Consider the following 26,378-nt stretch of genomic DNA (forward strand, 5'->3'; position numbering starts at 1 on the left):
TCTCTCCTCTCTACCACACAGTCCTGAGGACATGGGGGGGGGCAGTGTGTATGCAAGGAGTCATCCAGGTCTCTGCAGGCTTTCAGAATGGAGAAGATCACCAGGATAGCATCTGCACAATGCTGGGAAAACCCAGAAACCCCTGCAGACGATATAATAATAATTAAAAATAATTCCAGAATGTGCAGAGATGGAAAGGTTAACCCTAAGAATCAAAGGAAAATAAGATTCCGATTATGTCATAACATGGGGACTATTCTATACATGGTTAAATGACAGATATTGGGGTTAGAGGAGTGGAATTAGGTGAAATGTGGTTTACATGAGAAAGAAAAACAGAGGAGTAAATTTTTGTTGATGGTTATATAATTGATACAATAATCTATGTTATAATATGACTGATAAATTGCTATTTATCAGCAATTTTTTGCTGATAAATAAATGAAGGGAGACTAGTAGAGATCTATTTCAAGCTATTCAGTTCTCATCAGCTAGCCATACCCTTATTGGGATTTGAACTTAGGCTATTTTACATGTCAGGCAGTTGTAATAACCTCTAAGCCATAAGCTCTCTTCCCTTATCAGCTGTGATTATATATGATGATGATGATGATGATGATGATGGTGATTGTACATTTGTATGTTAGCACCTTGGACACCTAGAGACACACTGCTCAACGTAGAATGGAAATGTATGATATAAAATAATAAAAAAATATTTTTGAAAAAAAAGAATTTGGCTAGAGTTTGTACACAATCAAGCAGCTGTTTTTCAAAATAGTATAAAACTTATTGAAGGTGACAAAATTTCGGTAATCGAAGTAGCAAATGAACTTAATAATTTAAAATTTCAGTGTCAAGAGCGGTTAGAAAATATTTTTATTCCCATAACTATCCGTAATAGTCTAAGGCAGCTAGAAGAACAAGGTGCAATAAATTGTGCAGACACCATGAATCATGTTAAAAAGTTCTATAGTAACTGCGTAGATTATTTAGAAGAGTGGACGGTACATTATAATGATATTGAACATTTTAATTGGGTTGCATTAAAAAAAGAACTTGATTGGCATGATGTGCAAAAATCATTCGATCATATTAATCAAAACTTCCCAAATCGTGATATTTCTGAAACTAATCTTTTTACTGAGGTATCATATTTAAAACAATATATAAGGAAAAGGTTGAATCTTGGGCCTCAGCAAAAATGCCAATAGAGAACAAATGGCTAAAAATATTTCATCATTTTCAAACAAACCATATTTCATAAAATAATGTATTAAAAATTGTGGAATACGCGCTGTCCTTACCAGGAACTAATGCTGCGACTGAACGTGTTTTTTCTACGGTAAATCAAGTGTGGACATCAGAAAAATCACAATTAAGTGTTCAGACTTTGAAAGCCATTTTATGTGTCAAATATAATTTAACAAATTTGTGTGAAAAATTTCATGACCTTTTAAATAATGACAGCAATCTACTAAAAAACATTCACTCAAGTGAGAAATATGCCAAAGAGTAAAATTATTCTGTACATAATTTTTGTCAATATATTTAATAAATATAAATGTAAATAAATGTATTATATTTGTAAATTGTAGTTATGTTGAAATAAAAAAAATTACAATACTATTTTTGTGTTGTATGAATTTTTTTGTTGCTCCGTATAAAATTTTTAATCAAGCTCCCCCCCCCCCCAACAACCCGGTCAAAGGTGTCCCTCTTTACCAATCTGAAAATCTGGTCACCTTAAGATACATAGATAGTATAGAGAGGTATATAGATGGATACAGAGAGACACAGGGAGAAAATTCATTCTGTAGATAAGCAGGACTTGGTTTTTAGTCTCGGGTATTTCTCTTTCTTCCTTGGGAGTTTGGCCTTGGGATGGAGAGTCTTGGAGGGAACCACCAACCATCAAAACCAGAAATTGGCTCTTCTTCCTCCATCCCTTTTCTCTTTCAGAAATGGATCAAAATGAGCTGATGTGGCCCTCCAGTGAGAGACCCCAGAACTTCCTTGGAGACCCCTGGAAAATGACATTGTTTTTCTTTGGGGTCTATTTATTCATTGGCCTCTGTGCTTTTCTTCACCAGTGCAAGTAAGGTGGCCCTGATCAAGGGAGGGGTGTCATCACAACCTGGGAGCCCGAAGAGACTGAAAGCTCCCCAAAATGTTGGTGGAACTAATAGGAGAAAAGATAGAATACCTGAGGTCTGGAAGGGACTTTGGAGGTCTTCTAGTCCAACCCCTAATCTTTTCTTGAAAACCTCCAGTAATGGAGTCCCCATTAAGAATAAGCCTTATTATCATTGTTACAAAAACAATGTAGCGGTCAGTTTTTTATATATAAATATATTTTTAAATATTCTTTTGTTTCCTCTGACCCTTCCCTCCCTCTGATTCTGGGCTGCATCTGAACAGAGTTTCCTAAAGGAAAGCAGATTTCACATTCAAATCCTCCAGTTCTTTTTTTGTTCTTTAAACATTTTATCAATTACAAAATAAAATACAAAAATACAAAGTGTCAAATAGGAAGAAACTGGTAGGCGGAGAGAAGAGGGAAGAAAAATAACGGGAGGGAAGGAGAATAGAAAAAAAGAATTGACTTCTGACTTCCTCTATTGCAATAAAATAAAGCATTAAAATCAAACCTCAACTTTTTTTATTTTTCTATAATAATTTAAAGGGTTTCTTAAAAGAAAGCAGATTTCGCATTCAAATCCTGAAGTTCTCAGAGAAGACAAAAATCCCGCCCCTATTTCTCTCTAGTGGCTGCCTGTATTCCTGGCCCACCCCCTTTGTCATGACAACCCTGTAGCCAATCACACGGGGGGAAGAGACGGTTGCCTGGGAGCTTCCCTCAGCCTGATGGAGAAGAGGCTGAAGAAGCCGAGCCAAAGGGGGAGGGGATGAGGAAGAGACAAAACCTCCCAGAATTGCAGAGGGAGGAGGGCTTAAGCCCCCTACCCAGGAAAGGCTGCAATGAAGAGGGTCTCCTCAGCTGGGGGCTCTGAGAGCCTGGAGGGACCACAGGAGAACCCAATCTTCCTCAGAGTCACGGAGGGTCTCCTCTTTTCCTCCAGGGCAACCCCAGATCCCCCTTGGAAGACCCAGCCCTACATGGCTTCTCTCCCACAGGAGCCTCTCCTGGAAAGACACGGAGCCAAGCGAGGCTGGAGGAACCCCGGGGGCTACATCCCCCCCCCCCAACATTCAACCCTGGGACCCATAAACCCATTCTCTTCCCAGGAATGTCCCAAACCCGCTCTCCTCCTTCCTGGCCATCCGGGCCTTTTCTGTGGGTCTGGGGTTTGCTTTCCCCTGGGTGCCCCATGCATGGAAAGAGGTGGCTGAGCAACATGGGATATGGTCTCCCCCCTTCCCAGGACTCAGGAGATGGAACCTGGAGGGGGATTTTGCAGATCTGCTCCCATTCCCCAACATGAGGCTCTCCAGCTTCCTTCTCCCAAGAGGGGCTCCCCACTCAGCTGGGCAGAGTCCTCTCTGCTATCCCTGCAAGAGCCCCCTTGGCTGGCCTCTGCATGGAAAAGGGTGGCAGGGGAACATGGGATATGGGCTTCTGCATTCCCAGTCCGTGAAGATGGAAATTGGATTTTGTAGGTCAGCTGTTTCACCTGCAGCACGAAGATCCTGAGCTTCCCTTCCCTCTCTCCCTCTCCTTCCTTCCTCTGTCCCTCTCCTTCCTTCCTTCCTTCCTTCCTTCCTTCCTTCCTTCCTTCCTTCCTTCCTTCCTTCCTTCCTTCCTTCCTTCCATGAGAGGCAGACTTGATTTCACCATCTTTGTTCAATTGTTTTTTTTTCCTAACTTCTCTCTGTGTTTCTATCGCTCTGTGTGTTTTTTTAACTCTGCAAAGTTCTGGTAACTAGTTTTTCACTAAAGTTGATTTTGTTCAACAGGCTGGCTGCACTGTTGCATCAGAGTTTTTCCGGTGATGCCCTTGAGCATTAGCTTTCAAATTAAATAATTTTGGGTTCCAACTCAGCAGGCAGCTATTTCAGATCTGTGACATTCTCTGGTATTAACTGGCATCTGGAATTATTCTCTTTAACAATGCCAACAAATGTCACATTTCTGTTTTTCCCCTTCAGCCACAAGTGCCGTGTATTTCCTCTGGGGCCAGTTTCAAGCCTGGAGACCCCAAACCTCTCAATTCTAGATGATGGATTTAATTGCATCTCTGCCCCTGTTATTATGAATCACATGAGGATTATTTCCCTTTCATTTCCCTCCTGGGAATTTCCCAACAATCTTTGAGTCCAAGAACTGGTTGAATTATCCAGGGATCCCTCCTGAGAGGGAGAATTATGATAAAAGATTCAGCTTTGAGCAGAGAAATATGGAGTTTAGGGACAGGCAGGGTCTGTGCTCTTGAATGTCCGTCTCTCTCCTTTCCAGATGAAGCTGAGTGTTTCTCTGTGTTTCAATCAGGAAAGCAACTGGATCATATTCCACCGTGTGAGAATCCTTTGAATTCTTATAATTCTTCTTTAGAAACAGGAAGGAGATTGATTGATTCTCATCATGAATTATGGACCTCCTGCTTCTGCTTCTGATGCTGCTGGTGTCCTGTCCAGTCTCTGGGAAGCTGAGAATGAAATACCCACAGAGTTTGGAGCACCAGGATGGAAAACAACCACAGAGCTTTTATAGGCCAGGAGACCATCTCATTGCTATAGTCCTAAGTAGAAAGGAAAAATTGCACATAAAGTTGCTTTTCAATGTGGCTCCTTCTCTTCAGTTGGTTTTCCGTGATTGGTAAGTCATTCAGGGAGTTGCACTCCCTCCATTCTAACACTCTCCTTCTTTTCTGTTTTTTATTCTTCATTTATTCCTATATTGGGGAATATATCTAATTTCCTGAATGATTTTGATTTCCACAGCTTTTCTTTTGTCTTGTTTTGTGAAAAAGAGGTCTGAAAAAAAGCTGAAAGGACTCAAGATTATTTTCCTCTCTCAGTTCAATCCTTGATTTATCACCTGAATAATGAATTTTATTTAAAGTAGTGGTTGAACCAGTTGCAGTTACTGTACCTCAGCCAATTTGCATATTTGTATAATTGATCATTGGTTTGGATCAATGTTGGTTTAAGGCTCAGTAGTAATTCTGGAGTAATTACATATTTTTTAAAAATTATTTTTTGTTGCTGTTCATTATAATAACACCTTTTTTTACCATAGGGAAATTGATGATTTTCTAAATGGCTTACGGTTTATTTTGAACATTCAAACGGTCAACAAGAATTCCCAGCTCCTGCACAATCTCACACTGGGCTACAACATCCATGACAACCATTTGAGCACTTTCCGCACTTCAGATGCCTTGCTGGACATTCTCTCCACTGGAGAAGCCAATGTCCCCAACTACGGCTGTGGAAGGAAGGAGAACCTTCTGGCTCTTTTTGATGGAGCTAAAAGGGACATCTCCGTCCAGGCGTCAACGTTAGGAGGCACCTACAAAGTCCCACAGGTTTGTGTGTGTTTTTCTCCATCTGGTAAAGTGAGTGGTGGTGGGTGGTGGTGGGTGGTCCTCAATGGAACTACGTCTACATTGAGGGAAACAAGTAGTGGGGGACCCCAAGGTTCCATTTTAGGCCCAGTACTCTTCAACATCTTCATCAATGGTTTGGATGAGGGATAGGTGGGGAACTCATCAAATTTACAGATGACACTAAACTGGCAGGAATAGCCAACACCCCAGAAGATAGGCTGAAGATCCAGATGGATCTAGATAGACTTGAACCCTGGGCCTATCTAACAAAATGAAATTCAATGTATAGAAAAGTAAAGTCTGTACACTGAGGCTAGAAAAACCAAATGTACAGGTACAGATTAGGTGAAACCTGGCTCAATAGAGGTAACTGTCAGAGGGATCTTGGAATCTTAGAGGACAGTCTCTCAAATGTGAGCCAACAATGTGTGGCAGCAGCCAGAAAAAGCCATGGGAATCCTAGGCTGCATCAACAGAAGGAGAGAATCCAAATCATGTGAAGTATTGGTACCGCTTTCTAATGCCTTGGTAAAACCACCCTTGGAATAGGGCATTGATGGCGAACCTTTTCAGCACTGAGTGATCTTGTCAGAGATGCGATCTGGAAGAGGAGTCGCCCACTGTGCATGCCAGTGCGCACATGTGCACCAGGCAGATCCTCTTCTGGTTTGTGGTGCACATGTAGGGGATGATTTGCTGGCTAGTATGCAGCCAGAAGACCAGCTCTTCCAATTCCTGGCACTGCTGTGCGCGCAAGGGCCAGCTGATTGTCATGTGCACATGTGCACCAGAAACCCAGAAGAGCAATGGGCAAGGCCGTGCGTGCCAGGCGACATGGCTCTGCATTCCACTTAGCCCGAGCTAAGAAGCTGAGACAGAAGGCAGCATTTTCCCCTCCTGGGGCCTCTGTGCATCTTCTTTTTGGACTCCCCAGCCCCCAGAAGCACTCTGCCGGCCAAAAGCTTTGGTCTTACTTTGTAGTTTCAGTCCGTGGGGCTTGCGAAGGAAAGGGCTACACTCAGCCGGTGGGTGGGGGCCAGCGGATGGGCAGAGTGATTTGGGTGGGGGAGCCTCGTGGTCCCACGTGGGCTGGATTAATGGCTTTGGTGGGCTGTATCTGGCCCCGTGGGCCGGGTTTGAGGACCCCTGGTATAAGGTTTCCTGCTAGAGCAGGGGGTTGGACTAGAAGACCTCAAAGCTCCCTTCCAACCCTTTTATTTTTTTATAAGTTCTGTTATAGGTACATATGCTTAGCATGCTGAATACCTATTGGAACATGTTGATTTACACTGTAAAATCAGAAAATGTGGATATTGGCATTTAATCTATGGAAACTGACTCTGAAAATTGTGGTGGCTGTTAGAACAGACAAAACTTCAATTAAAGACCAATCTTGGATTGTACTACTGACAAATTGTATCAGGAATTGAGGTCTCCCTGTTTCTTGTACAACGGGAGAAGAAGTTAAAAAAGATTCCTCCACAAAGAATCTGGGCTATCGAAGCATTAAAATATGCAGCAGGGCTGGGTTTCAGCCAGTACTGACCAGTATGGGCATACCGGTTGGTGATATTTGGCATGCCTTCTCGTACCCGTTCTTCCGGAGGCCCCATACCGGAATACTCACCTCTTGTTCCTTCTTCAGCTGTTGGACAAGCCCACATGGCATGCACTGTCTCTGCTCTTTGATACCAGCCTCGTTTCCAATGAAGGTAGTGGGGAATCCATGCAGAGGGAGGAAATTGCATGGATTCCCTACTCCCTTCATTGGAAATGAGGCGGCTGTCAGAGGAGAGAGCAGCGAAGGCTTCTCCAATGAATCCTTGCCTCCTGTTCCTTCTTTGGCTGTTGGACAAGCCCACGTGGCGTGCACTGTCCTCTTCTCTTTGACAGACGCCTGTTTAAAGAGCCATTCCCACTTAAAAGTACCTGGCAGCGGCATTTTTCCTTGTGGGACTCCGCAGAACATCCCAAGGTGGATGCCACCACATCTGTCCTCTTCGGGAACAGGCCCTCTTTGGCAGGTCCTCTTCAGAAGGATGAGGCCCCCCTGGTCCCCCTCCCATTCCTCATCTTCCTGCTCCCGTGGATGGGCTACGGAGTCATTGCCAGCAGCGCAGAGCCTCGACAGCTCCCTGCCATCGGTCCTGCAGTTCAGGCCAGAGGCTTTGTTCATACTCTCTCCCCTCCTGGTTCCTCTTTTTATGTGCTTCTTGAAAGGTAGCCGCTAGTGGCACAAAAGACAGTTGCGGCCCCATGCCATGGAAAACATAGGCACATGCACACTCCCACACTTTTACAGCCCCAGAGAGTCTTGGAGGGAAGCCTCTGTACAAGCCCAGGCAAGTGAGAACTAGTTTTCGCCGTTACGACGGCTCCGGGATAAGGCTCCAGAGGCAGCAGGGCAGCCAGGTCCCTCACCCTCAGAGGGAGGAAGAGCCAGTTGGGAGAGGGGCTTTGGTCCTGCTGCCTCTGGCGGATAGGGCTTTACTGTACCACAGTGAAGATTCCGTCCCTCATCCCGGAGCCTTCGTAAGAGTGGGAACTTGTGCAGAGGCTTCCCTCCGAGAGACTCTGGGGGTGTAATTGTACGGGATGTGCACGCGCCTATGTTTTCCACGGCGTCTTTTGGGCTACTAGCAGCTACCTTTCAGGAAGCACACAAAAAGAGGAACCAGGTGGGGAGAGAGTGGGAACAGAGCCGCTGACCTGAGCTGCAGGACCGATGGCAGGGAACTGGTGAGACTCTGTGCTGCCGGTGATGAGTCCGGAGCCAATCCATGGGGACAGGAAGATGAAGAACAGGAGGAGGACCAGGGGGGGCTCGTCCTTCTGAAGAGGACCTGCCAAAGAGAGCTTCTCCCCGAAGAGGGCAGATGTGGCGGCATCAGTCTTGGGATGTTCTGCAGAGACTCCCAGGGGAAAATGTCGCTGCCAGGTCTTTTAACCATATATTTTGGTCCCATGACTGCAGAATGCTGCAAGAAAACATAAATGCAGGCCAGTTGTTGAGTGTTTCAAATGTGATAGGAACACTCAACAAGGTGACCACAGTGTGTCTGTGTGTATGAGTGAGGGAGAGATAAACAGAGAGGGAGGGTGGAGGGAATCAGAGAGAGACAGACAGACACACACACACACACAGAGTGGGAGGGAGGGAGAGACAGACAGAAAGAGATACACAGAGAGAATGAGTGAGTGAGTGAGAGACAGACAGACACACACACACACACACACAGTGACAGAGAGAGAAGAAGGGACGGAAAAGAGACAGATACACACACACACACACACACACACACAGAGAGAGACAGACAGACAGACACAGAGAAAGAATGACATAGAGAGACAGAGAGGCAGGGAGGGAGGGAGAGACAAAGAGCTACACAGAGAAAGAGACAGAGACAGAAAGAGAACGAGAGAGAAAGAGAAAGAAGGAAACAGGAGGGGAGGAAGGAAGGAAGGAAGGAAGGAAGGAAGGCAGGAAGAAAGAAAGAAGGGAGGGAAGGAAAAGGAACAGGACCACAATTGAGCCCAAAATTTTGGTTGCTAAGCAAGAGCGTTGTTCAGTGAGTTTCACCACATTTTCCAACTTGGCTACACCCACCCAGTCACATGACCTCCGAGCCACTCCCACAAAACAGGCCATACCTACAGAATAGGTTCTAAAAAAATTTGAAACTTACCACTGATATGCAGCAATCCTCAAAAATTATAGTAGGCCCTTTATTGGAATAGAATACTTCAATTGGCATTTGCACATGTTAATCTGATTGAAATAAATTTTAGTGGTGAGATACAGTAATAAGATTTACATTGTTTATAGTTTTTTAATTTATTTATTATTTTCCATTTTTATGATACAATCTTGCTAATATTTCCTCTTTAATATTTTAAACAATGTCTAATTAACAAATGATTCTAATGCTTTCATGAGAATAAGATTGGATTTATTAAAATCTAATATTTTGGACTTAATCTGACCCCAAATGTAACACAGCATTCGTCATTGTGTAAGGTTTTTGAATGCAGCTCAGAATCTGATAAGCCCAGTAAAACTCTGAAGATGAGGCTACGGATTATCAGCTTTTATTTCTGCAGAAAGCAAAAGACTGGATGACCTTTTTGTCTCAACAGAGCAGGCAGAGAGAGAAAAACAGGCATGCGCCAAAAACTTTTCCAAACATCTTACAGCTCACACAGCTTGCACAGACCGTCACTGCTATGGAAACATACATTGATATCACACAAATTTCATGATTTTTCTCAGTGCTCTGAAAACAATAGACTTTAGAAGGGAAAAGAAATCCATATTCTGACATATAACTCAGATCTTTGTTAGGGAATGTTGAACACACATTTTAGGTTACTAGCAAGGCTACTTGGCAGAATTCACATTTTACTTTTCACACGAAGTTACTTTGGAGAGAGGAGGAGCCAACGTTGCGTCGATACATCGTGCGGGAGGAGATGGTAAAAGGCAGCAGGGCTGCTGGTGATCAAGTGCTAAGGCAGGATTTACCTCATACCCTCACTCTCTCTCATTATAATCTCCTTCCTTCCCTTTTTTTTCCTTCCCTCTTCATTCTTCCTTCCCCTCATTCCTTCTTTTTGCTGCCTTGTTCTCTTCCCCTCTTTCCTTCTTTTTCTTGGTCTTTCCTGTCCCTTCTTGGATGCTCCAATGCAAAAGGGGGAACATTCCTTGCCTTGTGACCAAATGCCACTTTTGCTAGTAGTTTGTGGCCCCTGAAAAGACTGAGAACAAACCAGTCTCAGGTTATTCCATGCTTGTGTGTCATGGCGACAGGCTACAGGAGAGCAAAACTGTCAAAATGATGGCTCTGGTAGTTGATCAGAGCTCCTCTGCTTTTTATGTGCAACAGCTTTAGCATTTAAGAACAGAGCTAAGTTAGTTGCTTTACTATGAATACATAATGATCCTTTAAAAAGCTCTTCTGTAGGGACCCTGCCATGGTCTAAATCAGACTGGAAATATAGCAAAGAAAACTATTTCCCCCCCACTTGCTTTGTCCCGTTTTCCCCACTGGAAATAGCTGTTTGCAACCAAGGTGGCGCAGTGGTTAAATGCAGCACTGCAGGCTACTGCTAGATCAGCAGGTCAGCGGTTCAAATCTCACCGGCTCAGGGTTGACTCAGCCTTCCATCCTTCCGAGGTGGGTAAAATGAAGACCCAGATTGTTGGGGGCAATATGCTGACTCTCTGTAAACCGCTTAGAGAGGCCTGAAAGGCCTATGAAGCGGTAAATAAGTCTACTGCTATTGCTATTGCTATTGTTCCCAGTTCTAATCGGTACAGTAGAAGAGATCCTGAAATCTACCATACTTTTTATAATCCCTTCGTCCTATGGGACAGTACCAGAATGCCTGCCCTGGCCCCCTCGCTAACTCCCCCTGCCTGTTATGTCGCCGTTCGCGGGGGGTAGCTTGCATGGTGTGGCCGGGCTCCTAAGACCTCCATGAACTTGCTTAGGAGTAGGAGGCCTGGCTGCCAGCAAAGCACAGGGGCAGCAGGAGGTAGGTTGCCCAGAGCGGCCAGCCTCCTAGGCAAGTTCCAGGATGTCCCCCCACCCCCGACTGGTTCCCCACTTCCCTTCCCGGTGAAGGTGTGGTTTGAAAAGCAGCCTCCCAACCCTTGTGCCCGGCTCCCACTGAGCTCCGAGAAGGAGGAGAAGAGTTTTGGGGAGTGAGGAGGAGGAGGAGGAGGGAGGAGGAGGCAAGCACGCGGATCCGTGCCAGCTGGGCAACCGGTGCTAAGAAAGCACCTCACAGTTTTTGAAGGGAGGAGTGGAGAAGGAAGGGGAGAATGCAGAGTCACCTTTCAGAGATGCCGAAACCACGGGAAACCAGCACCACCACCAGAGTCTAAAGCTTTCGGCGGCTCCAGACAGGTGAGTTGGGATCAGAGACCCAGGCAGTTTCCTTTGCTCCCCTTGCAAGGGAGTAGTAGGCATTGTTTTTGCATTCCTGTCTCCACCGGATTTCGACCTGGAGTTACCAGCCGTCTTAAAGACAAATGGACGGTCAGACCTGCACGGCCCTGCGTGATGTGGCTCTCTCCAGGTAAGCACCCGCTCTCCTTCCTGCTTTTTTTTGTCACCGAGGGGCAAAAGGTGGAGTGGGGCACCCCGTTAAGCAAAGTTCAACAGGGGGGAGGTAAGTGGCTCTCCTGTTCCTCCACCTCGTAGTGCCCCCTTCCTTTAAAAAAAACAAACTTACCTGGCTTAGTGCTTCACTTAGGGGAGCTCTGGGGATGATGGGTCTTATGGAGGCGGTGACCAGCTGCCCTCAGGAGGGCGAGGAGAACAGTCTCTTTGCCTTTGCGGTGGTTTGACTGGGACTGGAAAGCCTGGCTGAACTTTTAGGGGAGAAGAGTCTCTGAATAGTTAAACATGGATAAACATGCATAGAGTTGTGTGGTTGCACCTTACTTGAAAAGTACAAGATACAAAGACCCGAAACCAGCTGGGTTTATTCCTAAGTAAGGTTCGGTTTTCTGTGAATTGTGGAAACTGGGAAGATTTATTCTGAATGCCCCCAAATCTTGAGGCTTGAGTGAGGAAGCAATTATTATTTCTTTAAAGGTTTGGGGGGAAGAGGAAAGCAAAGATAAGTTAGCAACCCTTGGCGGAGAGGAATGTGAGTATGGTATGTGTGTTGGTGGAATAATAATTCACCTTACAAAGCATTCCTGTTTGCTTGCGTAAAACAAACACCTTAGCTCTGGAAAGGGCAAGTCAGCTCAACTTGATGTAAGACTGAGCTTATTGTTGGACTTCTACGTGTTGAAAGATAGTGCCTGCTCCTTCCTTGCGCATACTGAAAAACAAACTTGAGTAGTTATGTAGATTTAATGTGATCTTTTGCAAGGACTGGGAAATCTCTCATGCAGTCTCTGAACAAGAAAAATGTATTTGCATGTTAATGGGGGAAATAGGTGGGCTAATTATAATCTTAAACTAAACTTAAATCTTAAACTAATTTTTGGCTTACTATACAGATAATTTAGTGCAAAGCCGTGCACAACAGTATTAGATTTCTGTGGTTTTATCTTCCTTGGTTGGTTTTGGGGAGAGCTATGGAAAGCTAAAACAAATGCTGTGTAACAAGGAAGTGTGAAACATTCCTTTTGATTCATTGGAGAATTAAAATCAAACATTTCAAAGGAGTGAAGTTTCATATCATGCAACTTTCATCAAAACTGTTTCACATGGCAGTAAATCTGGGGGGGGAGAGAATAGTGAACATCTAGGAAGTAGGGTGGTAGTGGCAAATATCTTAGAATAATATTGCGATGCAACTATTATAAATTGTTCAGCAATAATTTAACTAAAAGGATTGTGCATACTATATATAAATTGTTACTTCTTAGCAGGAAGTCCAATTTTTTTTCTTTGCATTTTCCCATTTGGTTGAGTTTTTCAGTACTCCGAGATACTATTCTTTTTTATTGGTGATATAATTATTGGGTTTCAGTCTCCCATCAGTTAAGAAGACAAGAACTGCAAAGCAGGTGGTTGTGCAAATATCATAAGTATTTTTGGAATGTATGTGTGATGCTACCATTGTGAATTTCTTGTTAAGAACACTTATCAAGTTTTAATATTATGACTGTCTAATTTATTTAGAGGGCAAGTGCTTGCTTGTTGCAGTAAAGTACAAATGCCATAAGCAAAACACCTGTTTACTCAAAGATATATTCCTGCTTAAATTGCTTGATAGAAGTGGGCAGAAACTTTGTATAGCTCGTAGCACTAAAGAAACCTTATATAGCAGTGACTACTCTTGAGGGTCCACATTGGCTGTTTCTGTTTCCAAGTGATGCTTTTGAAATCTACTGGAGCATATTAGGGATTTCTGCACTGAGAAGCAGAAGGATGGACTCTCGCCCTTATGATGGGCTTTTGAGACACTGGAAAGCAGTGGGAACTTTGGCTACTTCTAAGTACTTCCAAGTCCACTAAGAACTTGATTATCTTTCCTTGAAGCTCTTTATGCAGGGACGGGTGCTGATAAATCCTTCAAAGAAATGGAAACAGTGTGTGTGTGTGTGTGTGTGTGTGTGTGTGTATTCCCCCCCCCCCAGGTGTTTCTGCTGTGTGAGATTGGAATATAACTTATTGGCCCTGGATTTTGAGGGTGGAGGGAAGTTGCAGAAGCTGAAATGCTGTTGGGACAGACTGGGGAGTCCTATGTTTTCTCTCTTTTACATTTTCAGAGATTATATACAGTATAAAGAGTTAAGAGTTGCACCGATTGTACTTTATGTTTGTGTACACAAAACAAAGAACAGGTAGTTCAGCACATGACAGCCTGTCAATCTGAAAATACTCTGAAACAAACAGGTATTGTTTCTGGTGCACATAATTCCAAGCCCAAGATCTTAAGAGGGTGGCCAATCCAAGTAGTTTCCCCTCTGCATACACAGTATGTTGTATATTATACTCTACAAAGTGGTTTAAACAACAAAGGCAAGTGTGAGAGAGCACACTGTTCTGCAAATAATCTTACTAGCCTTTTGTAGGGTGCTTATGTGTAGTGGTGTTAGTAGTAGCACAAAAGACATTATACTTACAGACTGCATTTTCCTGTAGATTTTTTAAGCAACAGGCCAGAACTTGTTCATATTAATAAGTAGGAAATCTGTTGGACATCAAGCTTATTTTAAAAGGCTAATTATGTAAAACTCTTTCTAGTAGTCTGGATTATGGAAGAATTGCAGGAAAATATTAGATAAGACAGAAAGAAGCTAAAATAGGGGTGGTGAATCAACTTCTTCTTTATTGCCCATGTTTTGTTACAAACTACTCTAACTGCTGCCTGTTTTTTTAGCAATAATGATTCCATTGAATATGATATTAACATATAAAGCGTGTGATATGGTTCCAGGATCAGAGCTAATCTATATTTGAATGGCCTGAAGGTGTGTTAACATTCAAGGAAGCTAAAGCTGCCATCTAGGAAAGGCAGTTCTTGGCCCTCTAAGTACTTGGAAAATAGACCACCTGCCTATAACCATATGCAAAACCACCCTGATTGCCATATAGAAGAAAGTATGAAATAGGCCTGTATAAACCATTTGGTGGGATTTCAAAGCATTGGAAAGTTGTGGGAGTCCTTTGGAACATCTGCTTCATTGGCCAGATCTGGAGGAATGCTCAGAGCCCTGTGAAATAACTTGCCTAGCTTTAGTACAAATGCTAGGACTGCCTGGTACTTTGGATTCTGTTCCAAACAAAGCACTGAAGAGAGTACAAGACTGTAAATATAGTACCCCACCCACAACTCTTTAAAGTAGATATTTCATGAATCCAGGGAAAAGGTGCCGCTGCTTTAAAAAGTACCAAGTAGAAGCTGTGGGCTTTACATTCCTATGTATTCAAAAACAGTGCATAGCCCTAGCAAGCATTATGATTTAAAGAATTTAAGTTGTTGCCACTGCTTTGAAGTTAAATTCAGATGTATGGATGCCTCTTTCTTTTCTGTGTAATCTATACCTCTATCTTGACTGGGAATGCTGACATCGCCTTGGCCACTCCCTCCCGGTCACATGACTGCCAGGCCACTCCCACCCATTCACGTTGTCAGCAAGCCACTCCCACAAAGCAGGCCACACCTACAGAAGAGGTTCTAATTTTTTTTTAAACCCACCACTGTTAGCAACCCAAGGAGGGGATACTTTCCTAAGAGCTCACAATTCGGGAATAAGGGGGGGGAAACCCCTGCGCTATCCACGCCCCATTTTGGCCCTGGAAAGCCTCCTGCACCAATCTGGAAGCAACCCCCCCCCCCCAAAAAAAAACCCTGCAACTGTTTGAAGGCTGAAGGAAGCCTCCAACTGAGCCAGGAAGCACTGCGGGGGTGGGGGGGCAGGCCATCCACACTCACTTCCAGCCAACCAGAGTTTCCTGCGCAATGTGAGCGCCTCCCCCCATTGCATTCTCACGCATCCCCCGCCCTGGCCCTCCACAAAGGCCCAAAAACCAGCCAGCCAGCAGGAGGTGTGCCTGCATGTGGATGCTAGTGGAGCTGGGCTGGGGTGGCTGGCGTGGCAGGAGAGGAGGCTCTGTGTGCCACAGGTTCCCCATCATGGCTCTAATCCTTTCAACTGCTTTTCCAGATCAATCATTTACCGGCTTCAGAGGCTCTGGGTGATAAAAGGAAATTCCCCTTTTTCCACCCGATGGAGCCCAAAGAAGGATTCCAGTACCCGGCAATTGTCCAGCTGCTCCTCCACTTCAGATGGACCCTGATCGGCCTCTTTGCTTCAGACACAGAGAAGGGAGAGAATTTCATGAGGACTTTTACTCCTGTGCTTGTCAGGAATGGAATTTGTGTGGTTATATCACAACGGTTCTCAACAACTGGATATACTGCATACCTCAGGGATTCCCTCTCTAAGTGGAGACAAGTCAACGTCTTTGTTCACTTCATGGAATTTGATTCTATTTGGGAGAGAATCCTTCCTTTCCATTTAGTACTTATGCGTCTGCCAGGACCCATTGAGGGGAAAGTCTGGATCCTCACAAATTTTGTAGCATATAAAATAAACAAGCCCAGACTTCTCCAATACATCCATAGTATTTGGGGGTTTGCTTATCTGGAAAAAGAAAGGCCAAAAGATTCTGCCTTTGAACCCTTTGCCTTTGTGGAAAAAAATTTTCAAGATCATTATTTTCATTGTTCTCTTTCAAAGAATGTCTTTTCTGTCAAAGCCCGCAGAAGATGCACCCAGAAAGCCCCACTGGAGACCAAATGGGGCAGATACAGGGCCCAGAATAACTACCAACATTACACTCCCATGAAGACTCTGGCCCAGGCCTTGAATGCTGCATATTCCTCCAGATCGAGGAGGGGAAGGAAGGAGGGAGAAAAGACGTTGGGGTCTCCAAGGCTTCAGCCGTGGCAGGTATGGGATCCCAATATGGATCCATTAATCTTAGATCCTTTGGAGAAGGAATCCAGAGGAGAAGGAGGGGAACCATCTCAACAGATCTGGCCAATTTAATTACTCAGGGAATTAATGGTTCCAAAGAGTAGATACAATGGCATTTTTATATTTAGCACTGCTAATTGGAAAGTGCTGTATTCTTCTTTAAAAAAAATTCCTGTATTTGTGGGTTTGTGATTAGCATTGTGGAATTTCCCCTTTCTTCTGTCCCCATTGCAGGTGGGTCTGTGTGCAGCTGGGAGCTAAGCCCCCCTCTTCTCCTCCAATGAAAGGGAGCCTGGCGTGGATCTGGATGCTTTACTGGGAGAGCAGGGCAGGTGAAACTGAGGAGCTGCAAATAGAGGGGAATCAAATAGAAAGACGAGATAGGCAGCATTAACTAACAGCCAGCAAAGAAGGAGCTGGAACCTCTCCAGCGATGCTCTGTGTGAGGGACAGAGGCCGTCTCCGGATGACCAGGGGTCTCGGTCACAACGGCTGCTTCCGTCTTCTCCAAAGGCTGACAGAAAACGGAGTCTGGGTTCAGACCTTTTACTTAGGCTTATCTGCCCCCGGCCACTAAGTGGGTCTAGAGCAACAACAACTGCCCAACAGTTACCTCTTTCTCTCTCTTTCTACCCCTTCCTTTCCTCCTTCCAGAACAAGGAGATCCACCTGAAACACAAAACTCCTTTGGATGAAACCACCCATTTTACACACACACACATGCCCACATTCTTCCAACCAGCTCTGCGCTTCACCTCATTGTTTGATTTTGGTGGTGGGACGGTGGCCGAAGTCCTTTCCAAGTGCCCAGCAGCATTGCTTGCATCCCAGGAAAGTCCAGCTGTTTAACTTACTGGGACGCACTTCGATTGGTGCCTCTTCTGCTCAGGCAAGCTTCTCTCTCTGGAGCATGCAGAGAAGGGGGGCTTGCAGGGATAAGAGTGTGTGAGAGAGAGGGGGGGGAGAAAACTATTTGCATCTCCTCAGTTTCCCCCACTCCTGAGAGCGAGGCAGTGCTGCTTGGCCTGGGAGTTTTCTGGGCTCTGGAAGGGGCAGCGGGGGGGGGGGTTGAGTTCCCCAGAACTTCTTTGGGAGAAGCGTCATTCTGAACTCCGCGTTGGGGGACCTGTGCGTGGGGTGTCCACTGAGGGGCTTTTAGCCAGAGGTGCCTCTGGCCAGTGAGGGAATTGGAGTGGCTCGTCAGGTGGGATGATTGAAATCTGTTGGCTGAGCTGGTCAATCTCCCCCCCCCCCCAGTTGGACCTGGCCAAACTTTCCTCCCTCCCTCCAGTCACCACGGAGCTGCTGCATCCTCTCCCCCAACACCCTGCCCAGTTATGGGCCCAGCCTACTCTTCCCTGCAGTACTTGGGTAGTAGATTCCTGTGTTTGGGGGTAGAATTTGGCTGCAGAAATGCAAAGGGGTGGGCAGCCTTGGAGGGCCTGTTCACCCTTCCCCTTTTCCTCTCAGCCCTGCAAAACCAGAAATCTCTCCCCCTCCAAGCAGCAACTGAGACTGTGCAGGGGGGAGGAGCGGGGGGGCAGGAGAAGAAGATCTGAAAGATCCCAATTCTGCAGCAAGAGGAGTTTCTGCAATGGGGGGGGGAGTGGGTAGCTCCAGCTTCCAAAGTCCTTTTAGCCATAATTGCCATCAGAGCAGATGTTGGGGAGGGGTCAAAGAGGAAAGGGGTCCCCTGACTCTCCCTCAGAACCCCAGGAAGGAAGGAAGGAAGGAAGGAAGGAAGGAAGGAAGGAAGGAAGGAAGATAGATAGATAGATAGATAGATAGATAGATAGATAGATAGATAGATAGATAGATAGATAGATAGATAGATAGATAGATAGATAGATAGATGATAGATAGATAGGGAAGGGAGGGGGAGAAAATGGAAAAGAAATGGGAAAGAAGGAAAGTATGAAAAAGGAAGGGAATGGGAAGGGAAGGAAAAAGGAAAAGAGAAAGGAAAGCAAAGAGGGAAAAGGTGAAGAATGGCCGCTGCTGGAGTGGTCAGGAGCAGCCTAAGCTGGGCATTTGGGAGCAGACCAAGACGAGCAGGAGGCCACGGCAAAGACAGGCAAACAGGCTGGGCTGCGTGGCCATGTGGTCGAGGCAAGGGAGCCAAACAGCAGCTGCAGCAATGACTCTAAGGCCCCAGCCAAAGCCTGCAAGGCAAGTATTGGTGGGGAGAGATGTGGCCAGGCAGAATTTTTACTATCGGTTCACTCGAACCGTGCCGGACCGTCTGAATCCCACCACTGGCTGTATCTTCCCTTCCCCAACCAAGAGATTATTTCAATTGGAAAGGGGGCTCCCAGACTCCTCTTGATCTTCAGCTCTTCTCCTTGTTGTCTTTCCTCAAGGCTAAGAGCAGCTCCTTTCAACTCTTTCTTGGCTTCATTGTCCTTTCCTGAAGTTCACATAGAATTTGTGCAAATTCTCCTCCATGTGTGATGCCTGCAAGGGGCCTGGTCCTTGAGTTGGGATCTCCCCAAACCAGAACGTTCACTTCCTCAGATTCTATTCTATTTATTTATTTATTTATTTATTTATTTATTTATTTATTTCCAAAACAAACATATGTTGTAAAAAGTATATCAGCTGGTTACAAAAAGCTTTTGTGCATCTCTTCCACCGTCATCAAATATAATTCATATTAATTCAAATATCTTAACTCAAATATTTACCATATTAACATCATCATACCTCCACTTTTATTTGACTACAGTTATTTAAACATCCTTCATCCTTAAATATACCAAGATTCAATCCATAACCACATGCTGGCATTTCATTTACTTATTTATAAAATCCTCCATTAACATTAAGTCCTCATATCCTGTTTTAGCTAAACATCCATAATATTTAATACCAAAGTTTTCTAATCCTCCATGTATATAATTTATTATCATTATCCTTTCTTTATTTAATTATATCCTATATCATAGCATTTCCCCCCTATTAGTTAAAATTTAACTCTATATAGTTTTGTTTTTTATCATAATTATTATTGTTATTAATAATCTTTATATATAGTCCAAAAATATTTCTAACCTTCTCTTCTCATATCCAATTATTACTTATCATAGCAACTCAAACATTGTATACATTACTATCATTATCAATTTTTATTTAACTATACTTATTACCAATGGATTTAACTAAGTTTAGCTAATTTTGAATTATACTCTTCCATCTATCAACCTGTATCTCTCCAATAACAGAACAGTCTTATATCTGCTGCCATTTGTGGATCCAATTCTCCAAACATCTTTTTGAACAAGTCCATACAAAGAAATCTTTGCACCTTCTTGTTTGTGATGTCTCTCATATAATGTTGACACCCTCTTTTTGTTTCCTTTATCAGCCTGTCTTTAATTCTCAGCAGTGGTATCAAATGTTTTGCAAATAGTATTTCATAATCCATAAATTCTTTGATATTTTCTTCTCCTCCTATGCCCTGTCTTTTGAAGTAAATTTTCTCTCCATTTAACTCCTCTTCAAATATTCCACTCTTTCTTCCCTCAGAAGTAAACCAATTGTCACGAATATCAACAAGCTCAAATTCTTTATCTCTGTTTTCATTCTTATTTTGTATTTGGAAAACATCCTCAGTTTTTTCCTCATAATTTGTTGCCAAAAACACCAAATAATCCAATTTTCTCTGAATTCTGTCCTCTGTATCAGACAGCCTCTTCAAAGCTGAGAGTATCGCTTGGAGAGACGCTTGAAAAGACACCATGTTTATACGCAGTTGTATTTTTTCTTAAAAGCTCCGAAGTATACGCAAGTGAAAGCAGACTACAAAGGGAACAGCTGTACAATCTTATCAGATCTTAACCCAGAACAACCAAGCAATAAAAGTGTCAAGATGTAAACAGTCAAATTGCAGTCAATTAGTTTACAGCCAGCTTGCAGAGAATCAGAAGAAATGTTGAAGTAATCTATCCGTTTGAAAAGGTCTTAGAATCAATCCATGTGAATAACATTTAGAGAGTAAGATAACCACTGTCCAAAACCATTAAAAAGATCAAAATCGCCACAAGGTTCTTCTATTCTTTCATTTAAATTAGTTTTAAAAATTTTTAGGCAGTCTGTTTTTCTTTAAACAATAAGAGGTTCTTACCAGCTGAAAACCCTTCTTCTTCAAATTGCCCTGACTTTGTCAGTCTTAAAAGACTAGAATTCTTACTGCCAGACGAAGACTTAAAACCTGCTTTTCTCAGAGACTTGCAATATCCCCGAGATCAGCAAGATATAATCTTCCTGTTCACCATCTCTTCGGGATGATTTAGGTTCTTTAGAACCCCCCAGCAATAAAAGTATCGAGTGCGATCTCAGAGCTTTGAGATCGCATGTCGTCTTGTCACGGCTTCCAGGCTCCGCCCTCCCACTTCCTCAGATTCTTATGGCTGCATTTGCCTTCATTCCGTGGACATCACCCTGCTGACTCAGATTCTGTTTCCATTTAACTACAATTTTGAGATCATTTTCACAAATTTGGTATCCTTCATGTTTCTTCCAGTCCATCATTAATGTTCTTATATGAGACTCTATTGTTAATCAAGTCCTAGGAGATAAAAATCAGATACTTTTCTACTGCTTTTTACTTATGAACCCTTCTCTGTGTGCTAATCAGAAATATTGTTTCTCGAAACTTGACATTCCTCTTATAAAATTTTATTTTATTCAAAAAGGTAAAATACAAGTTTTGGAAAATAAAACTATTACAAAGACAAAACAAAACTAGATAAAACATTAAAAACAGACAAAGACAGGCATATTGTCTCCCCAATTGAATACAATACAGCAATAATAGTTTCTCCCACTTGCAAAAAAGGCCCACAATTATAAACTATATATCTACTGGACTTGTCATCTATCTGCTGTATATAAAAAACATAGAAAATTGTAGAAGAAAGATTCAATGTGGGATAAGAAACAAAGTTTTCTGCTTTTCAAATCCCTGGATGTTCCCATTCTAGTTTCATCCATTTCTGGAGAAGAATGAATTTTGGAATATTTCTGGCTTTAAACTGTACTTGGACCAAAATGGAGAGATAACAGCAGATCTGGCCATTTATAGTTACTTCATTTTCCCCAAGGAGAAAATCAAGACAGCGACTCTGGCGTATTTTGAAAGACAGAGACTTACTATCATCCAAAAGGTTCTTTCACGGCTAAAGTTGCTCAATAAGGTGAGATAAATTTTGGTGTCTTTTCTCTGTTTTCCAAAGCCTGAGGTCCCATTTCAAGTGGGCAAAGCCTACAGTCTCCAGGGTGGTTGGCATCCCATGCCAGTTGGTGTTACCTGATTGTAGTTCTTAAACAGAAGGGACCTACAGTAAGTGGAGGGGCTTTGCCATGTTTTATGGAAATCTTTCAAGATCTTTTTGGTCAGAGGCAGTGACATGCGGTGAGGTTTATGCTGGTGAGGCAGTGACACAGTGGTAGGTGTCAATTTTTTGAGACTTGTGGACTTCAACTCCCAGAATTCCACAGCCAGGCATGCTCAGTTCCGATTTAAAGCGACAGCATTTGTTTTTCTCCTTTGTGTAAAAGTTTCCTTCATTCTTTTTCTTCTCCCTCCCCCTCCTTCCTCCCTCTCTCCCTCCCTCCCCCTCTCTCAAACAGACACACGTGCCTTTGATTGCAGGCGGAGCCATGTTGCCTTTTCAAACTTGTAATCAGTGAAGCTGGGCTTATATAGTTTTATCCGTGTGTGTTTGTGTGTGTGTGTGTGTGTGTGTGTGTGTGTGTGTGTGTGTGTGTGTTTGAAAAGGCAATGTGGCTCTGCCTGCAATCAAACTACACTTGGGGAGGGATCTACACTTGAGGATGAAGTTTGAATTCCTCCCCCTCCCTCCGACCCACACGTACATTTTCCAGCTGTTTCAGAGGGGATTTCAACTCTGCTCTTGCCTGTCATCATGAAAAGAAAAAAATGTAAAAGGAAAAAGGCAAGAGCTGAGGTCAGGCTGAGCTAGTTGCTGCCAGAGTCACTGTGGATGACTCTGCTTAACTGTTTAAAAAAGCCCCTAAAAAGCGCCCTCTACAGGAGGAGGCAGGAGAATGACGTGCCTCACCTACATCAGGAATTTTTAGGCTTTTAACCCTTGCTTAACTCTGCTCGAGTGATCATAAAATGCCAGACTAGATGAGGCACGTCATTCTCCTGCCGCCTCCTGTAGAGGGCGCTTTTTTAGAGGCTTTTTTAAACAGTTAAGTACTAAGCAGAGTCATCCATGGGGACTCTGGCAGCAACTAGCTCAGCCTTTTTCCTTTTACATTTTTTTTCTTTTCATGATGACAGTGGTGAGGCTCTTCCTCCCCTGCCTCCCCTGACTGCATATCCCTGGTCAGAGGTTTCTTTCTTCATCACAGTTTTATTCTTTATTGAAAAATCTAATGGAATAGAAACTTCCTAAATTTTTACAATAAATTTTATTCTCAGTTTTAATATGAATATATCATCATATGTAAATCTTTTTTCAATTCCATCTCTGCTGACTTTATTAAGTAGAAAAGTCCTTTATTGTAATGTTAAATGCCAAAAGCAAAAGGGAGGAACTAAATGAAGAATCTGCCAGTAGTTAATTATACCTCCTGCATCTCCTTAGTAGTAGTCAGGTATTTCATATTTACCTACATGAAGACCAGAGGCTATTTGGCTAATAGCAATAGCAATAGCAGTAGACTTATATACCGCTTCATAGGGCTTTCAGCCCTCTCTAAGCGGTTTACAGAGAGTCAGCATATTGCCCCCAACAATCCGGGTCCTCATTTTACCCACCTCGGAAGGATGGAAGGCTGAGTCAACCCTGAGCCGGTGAGATTTGAACCGCTGAACTGCTGATCTAGCAGTAGCCTGCAGTGCTGCATTTAACCACTGCGCCACCTCGGCTCTCTAATGTCAGTGTCTATCTCTATTTTCCATGAATGTTGACTACTAACACATTTTCTTTGGCATTCCTTGTTTTTCTGCTCAGTCCCTGCCTCAGTCCAATTGTGTGGAAAATTGTCATCCTGGCTTTGTCAAGAGGGCTCGAGAAGGCGAGCCAGTTTGCTGCTATGACTGCCTTCCTTGTCCAGAGGGAACCTTCTCCACTCAGGAAGGTGGGTCACACTGAGGAAAATGTGAAGCTTTATGGAACTGGATCCATCCAGAACATTTTCATGAAAGTGCAAGCTAAAAGGCACAAGCTCACCTTTTTTTAATTTTTAACATGCACAATTTCTTATCTAAAAGGAAGTAAATCAAAAAGTCTTTGAAGGAGGGGCTGGGGGGAGATGGGAGGAGGGGGTGGCAGACTGGGAAAGCTTTACTAATAGCAGAGGAAACATCTCTCCTGCTTTCTAGTCTAGTGCTGCTAAGTTCACCTTTCTCGGAAGATCTGAGTTCTTTGAAACTTGATGAATTGTTTTAGGTCCATCTTCTGAAAGGCCTTGCAATTCACTGTATATTGGATCCTCCCCTTGAGGATCACTGAAAAGGTGTCACTGGTCCATATTGTGGTGCTGTGGATAGTTATGGGGGCAACTCATTGCACAAATATTCTGCCAGTCATGTAGATCAATCAATCAATCAATCAGAATAGAGCTGGAAAGGGCCTTGGAGGTCTTCTAGTGCTACCCCCTGCTCAAGCAGGAGACCTGATACCATTTCAGACAAGTGACTTCTTAAAAACATCCAATGTTGAAGCACCCACAACTTCTGGAGGCCAGCTGTTCCACTGGTTAATTGTTGTCACTGTTAGGAAATTTCTCCTGAAATTCCATATAGCTTCCAGATGTTACAAGATACTGTAGGTATCCTCCAAGTCCAGTATATCAACTGCCATGTGGCAGGACTCTAAATATTTGTATAAAAAGATTATAAGATTCATTACCAATCTGTAATAATGTAGCTTCCTATGAATTACATTACACCAGAAATAATTAACACCCTAGGACTTTCCTCAACTTCATATAGCTAGCTAGTTAAAAAAAAATTACATCCCTCTTATGCTATTTTTAATGAAAAATAAAAGGAACGAAATATTAAAGAAAATTGATTTTTGGTTTCTCAGATGCACAAAAATGCACCAAGTGTCCAGATGACAAATATCCAAATGAGGACAGAATCCAATGTATCCCCAAAGTTATAACCTTCCTGTCTTATGAAGAACTTCTGGGCATCAGCCTGGTCTCTTTTGCCCTGCTCTTGTTCCTAACTGCAGTCCTTGTTTTAATTATCTTCATTAAATATGGAAAAACTCCAGTTGTGAAAGCCAACAACCGGGACCTCTCCTACATCCTCCTGGTCTCCCTCCTGCTTTGCTTCTTGTCTTCTCTTCTCTTCATTGGTCAGCCAAGAAAAGTCACCTGCCTTCTCCGACAAACGGTTTTCAGCATCATCTTCTCAGTTGCCGTTTCTTCTCTCTTGGCCAAAACCATCACGGTGGTGCTGGCCTTCCTGGCCACAAGACCAGGAAACCAAGTGAAGAGATGGTTGGGGAAGAGCTTGGCCAACTCCATCATCCTTTCTTCTTCTGCTGTCCAAGTGATCATCTGCTCCATCTGGCTGGGAGTTTCTCCCCCCTTCCCTGACTCTGACCTCCACTCCCAGCCTGGAGAGATCATCCTGCAACGTAACGAAGGGGCCGTTGTCATGTTCTACGTCACCCTCAGCTACATGGGCTTCCTGGCTGCCATCTGCTTCACGGTGGCTTTCCTGGCCAGGAATCTGCCTGGGGCCTTCAACGAAGCCAAGCTGATCACCTTCAGCATGCTGGTCTTCTGCAGTGTCTGGGTGACTTTTGTGCCCACCTACCTGAGCACCAAAGGGAAATACATGGTGGCTGTGCAGGTCTTCTCCATCCTGGCCTCCAGTGCTGGTCTGCTGGTCTGCATCTTCATCCCCAAGTGCTACATTATCCTTCTGAGGCCAGACCTGAACACAAAGGAGCAGCTTACAAGCAGAAGAAATGTGGACATGTGAGACAGAAGAATTACAACTCCAAGCTATTCTCCATACATGAGTGGGCCGATTATTTTTATTCAAATAATTATTTTTATTCAAATATGTAAAGAGTGTCTGGAAGATTGTCTGGAAGATTGTGATGAAACCAATTTCTTGGAGGAATGAGAATGTGTTAACAAGATAGAAATAAAGAATTAATAGACATGCAACCTTCATACCCTCATTTCTTAATACATTTTCTCCAAAATCCTCTGGTAACACAACTGACGTATTCGCTTTTATTTAAATGATTTATCTTTCTTGAGGATAGTAACAGTGGGTGGGCATGAAGGTACCATGATGCATACTAATTATGAATATTCATTGTTATATAATCTATTATTTATACATGTTGGTGGCTATCAGTTTCTCCTCCCTTCCTGGAATGTGTAAGTATGAGTGCATCCTTTCGTCCGTGGGAACCTGTCCTGCTTTTTGTCTGGAGGGAAATTCCTCCAGTGGACACTGAATAAATAATTACTGCAGTGAGCCTGGATCATTGGGGTTTTGGGTCCTGCGTTGGATTCCCCAGAAACTGGTGCCAGGGGTGGGATTCACCATCTTCGATCTGCCACCAGGGACAACAAATGGGGCAGCCCTTTGGGGGAGTGTTGTGAGATTGATCCCATGTGCCTTCCTGACACCACATCAAGGCACCATTGAGGAGTTTGTGTGAGGCCACAGCCTGTGTCTAAGAGTCTCTTGTGGCTGGGGAGGTTTGTGGAGTGTTTATGGTCCCTTCCACCCAAATCCTCAGCCACTCTGGCCCTGCTGCAATCTCAGCTGAGCAATGGCCGGAAGCGTCCAAGAGGCCGGGGGGATGTGGCTTTGGAGGGATCAGTGTGACCTTTCTGGGCTGAAGAACGGAGACTCACCCAGAGACTCTGTCCAGACTCCCTTTTTTCCTTTGCCTGAA

General features: G+C 43.7%; 2 protein-coding genes across 2 annotated transcripts in view; one reads left to right on the plus strand and one right to left on the minus strand.

Annotated features, from left to right (window-relative positions):
• The window catches only part of LOC148042234 (uncharacterized), an 845,903-nt gene that overhangs the window by 791,403 nt on the left and 28,122 nt on the right, over positions 1-26,378 (minus strand). The window lies entirely within an intron of this gene.
• Positions 273-25,594, plus strand: LOC148042249 (vomeronasal type-2 receptor 26-like). Its single transcript, XM_087703080.1, has 5 exons — positions 273-306; positions 586-638; positions 21,447-21,659; positions 23,451-23,577; positions 24,531-25,594. The coding sequence occupies exons 1-5, from the start codon at positions 273-275 to the stop codon at positions 25,439-25,441; spliced, it is 1,338 nt and encodes a 445-aa protein (XP_087559206.1). The 3' UTR covers positions 25,442-25,594.

The sequence above is a fragment of the Thamnophis sirtalis genome, unplaced genomic scaffold, assembly GCF_051295495.1.
Source record: "Thamnophis sirtalis isolate CommonGarterSnake01/CBP01778 unplaced genomic scaffold, rThaSir2_p1.2 scaffold_20, whole genome shotgun sequence".
Lineage (NCBI taxonomy): Eukaryota > Metazoa > Chordata > Lepidosauria > Squamata > Natricidae > Thamnophis > Thamnophis sirtalis.

Coding starts and splice junctions, on each gene's coding strand:
- LOC148042249 (XM_087703080.1), top strand. CDS start 273: ATGACAGATATTGGGGTTAGAGGAGTGGAATTAG. Junction 639..21,446: donor ATGATGGTGATTGTACATTT/GTATGTTAGCAC, acceptor TTCCCATTCTAG/TTTCATCCATTTCTGGAGAA. Junction 21,660..23,450: donor GGCTAAAGTTGCTCAATAAG/GTGAGATAAATT, acceptor TTTTCTGCTCAG/TCCCTGCCTCAGTCCAATTG.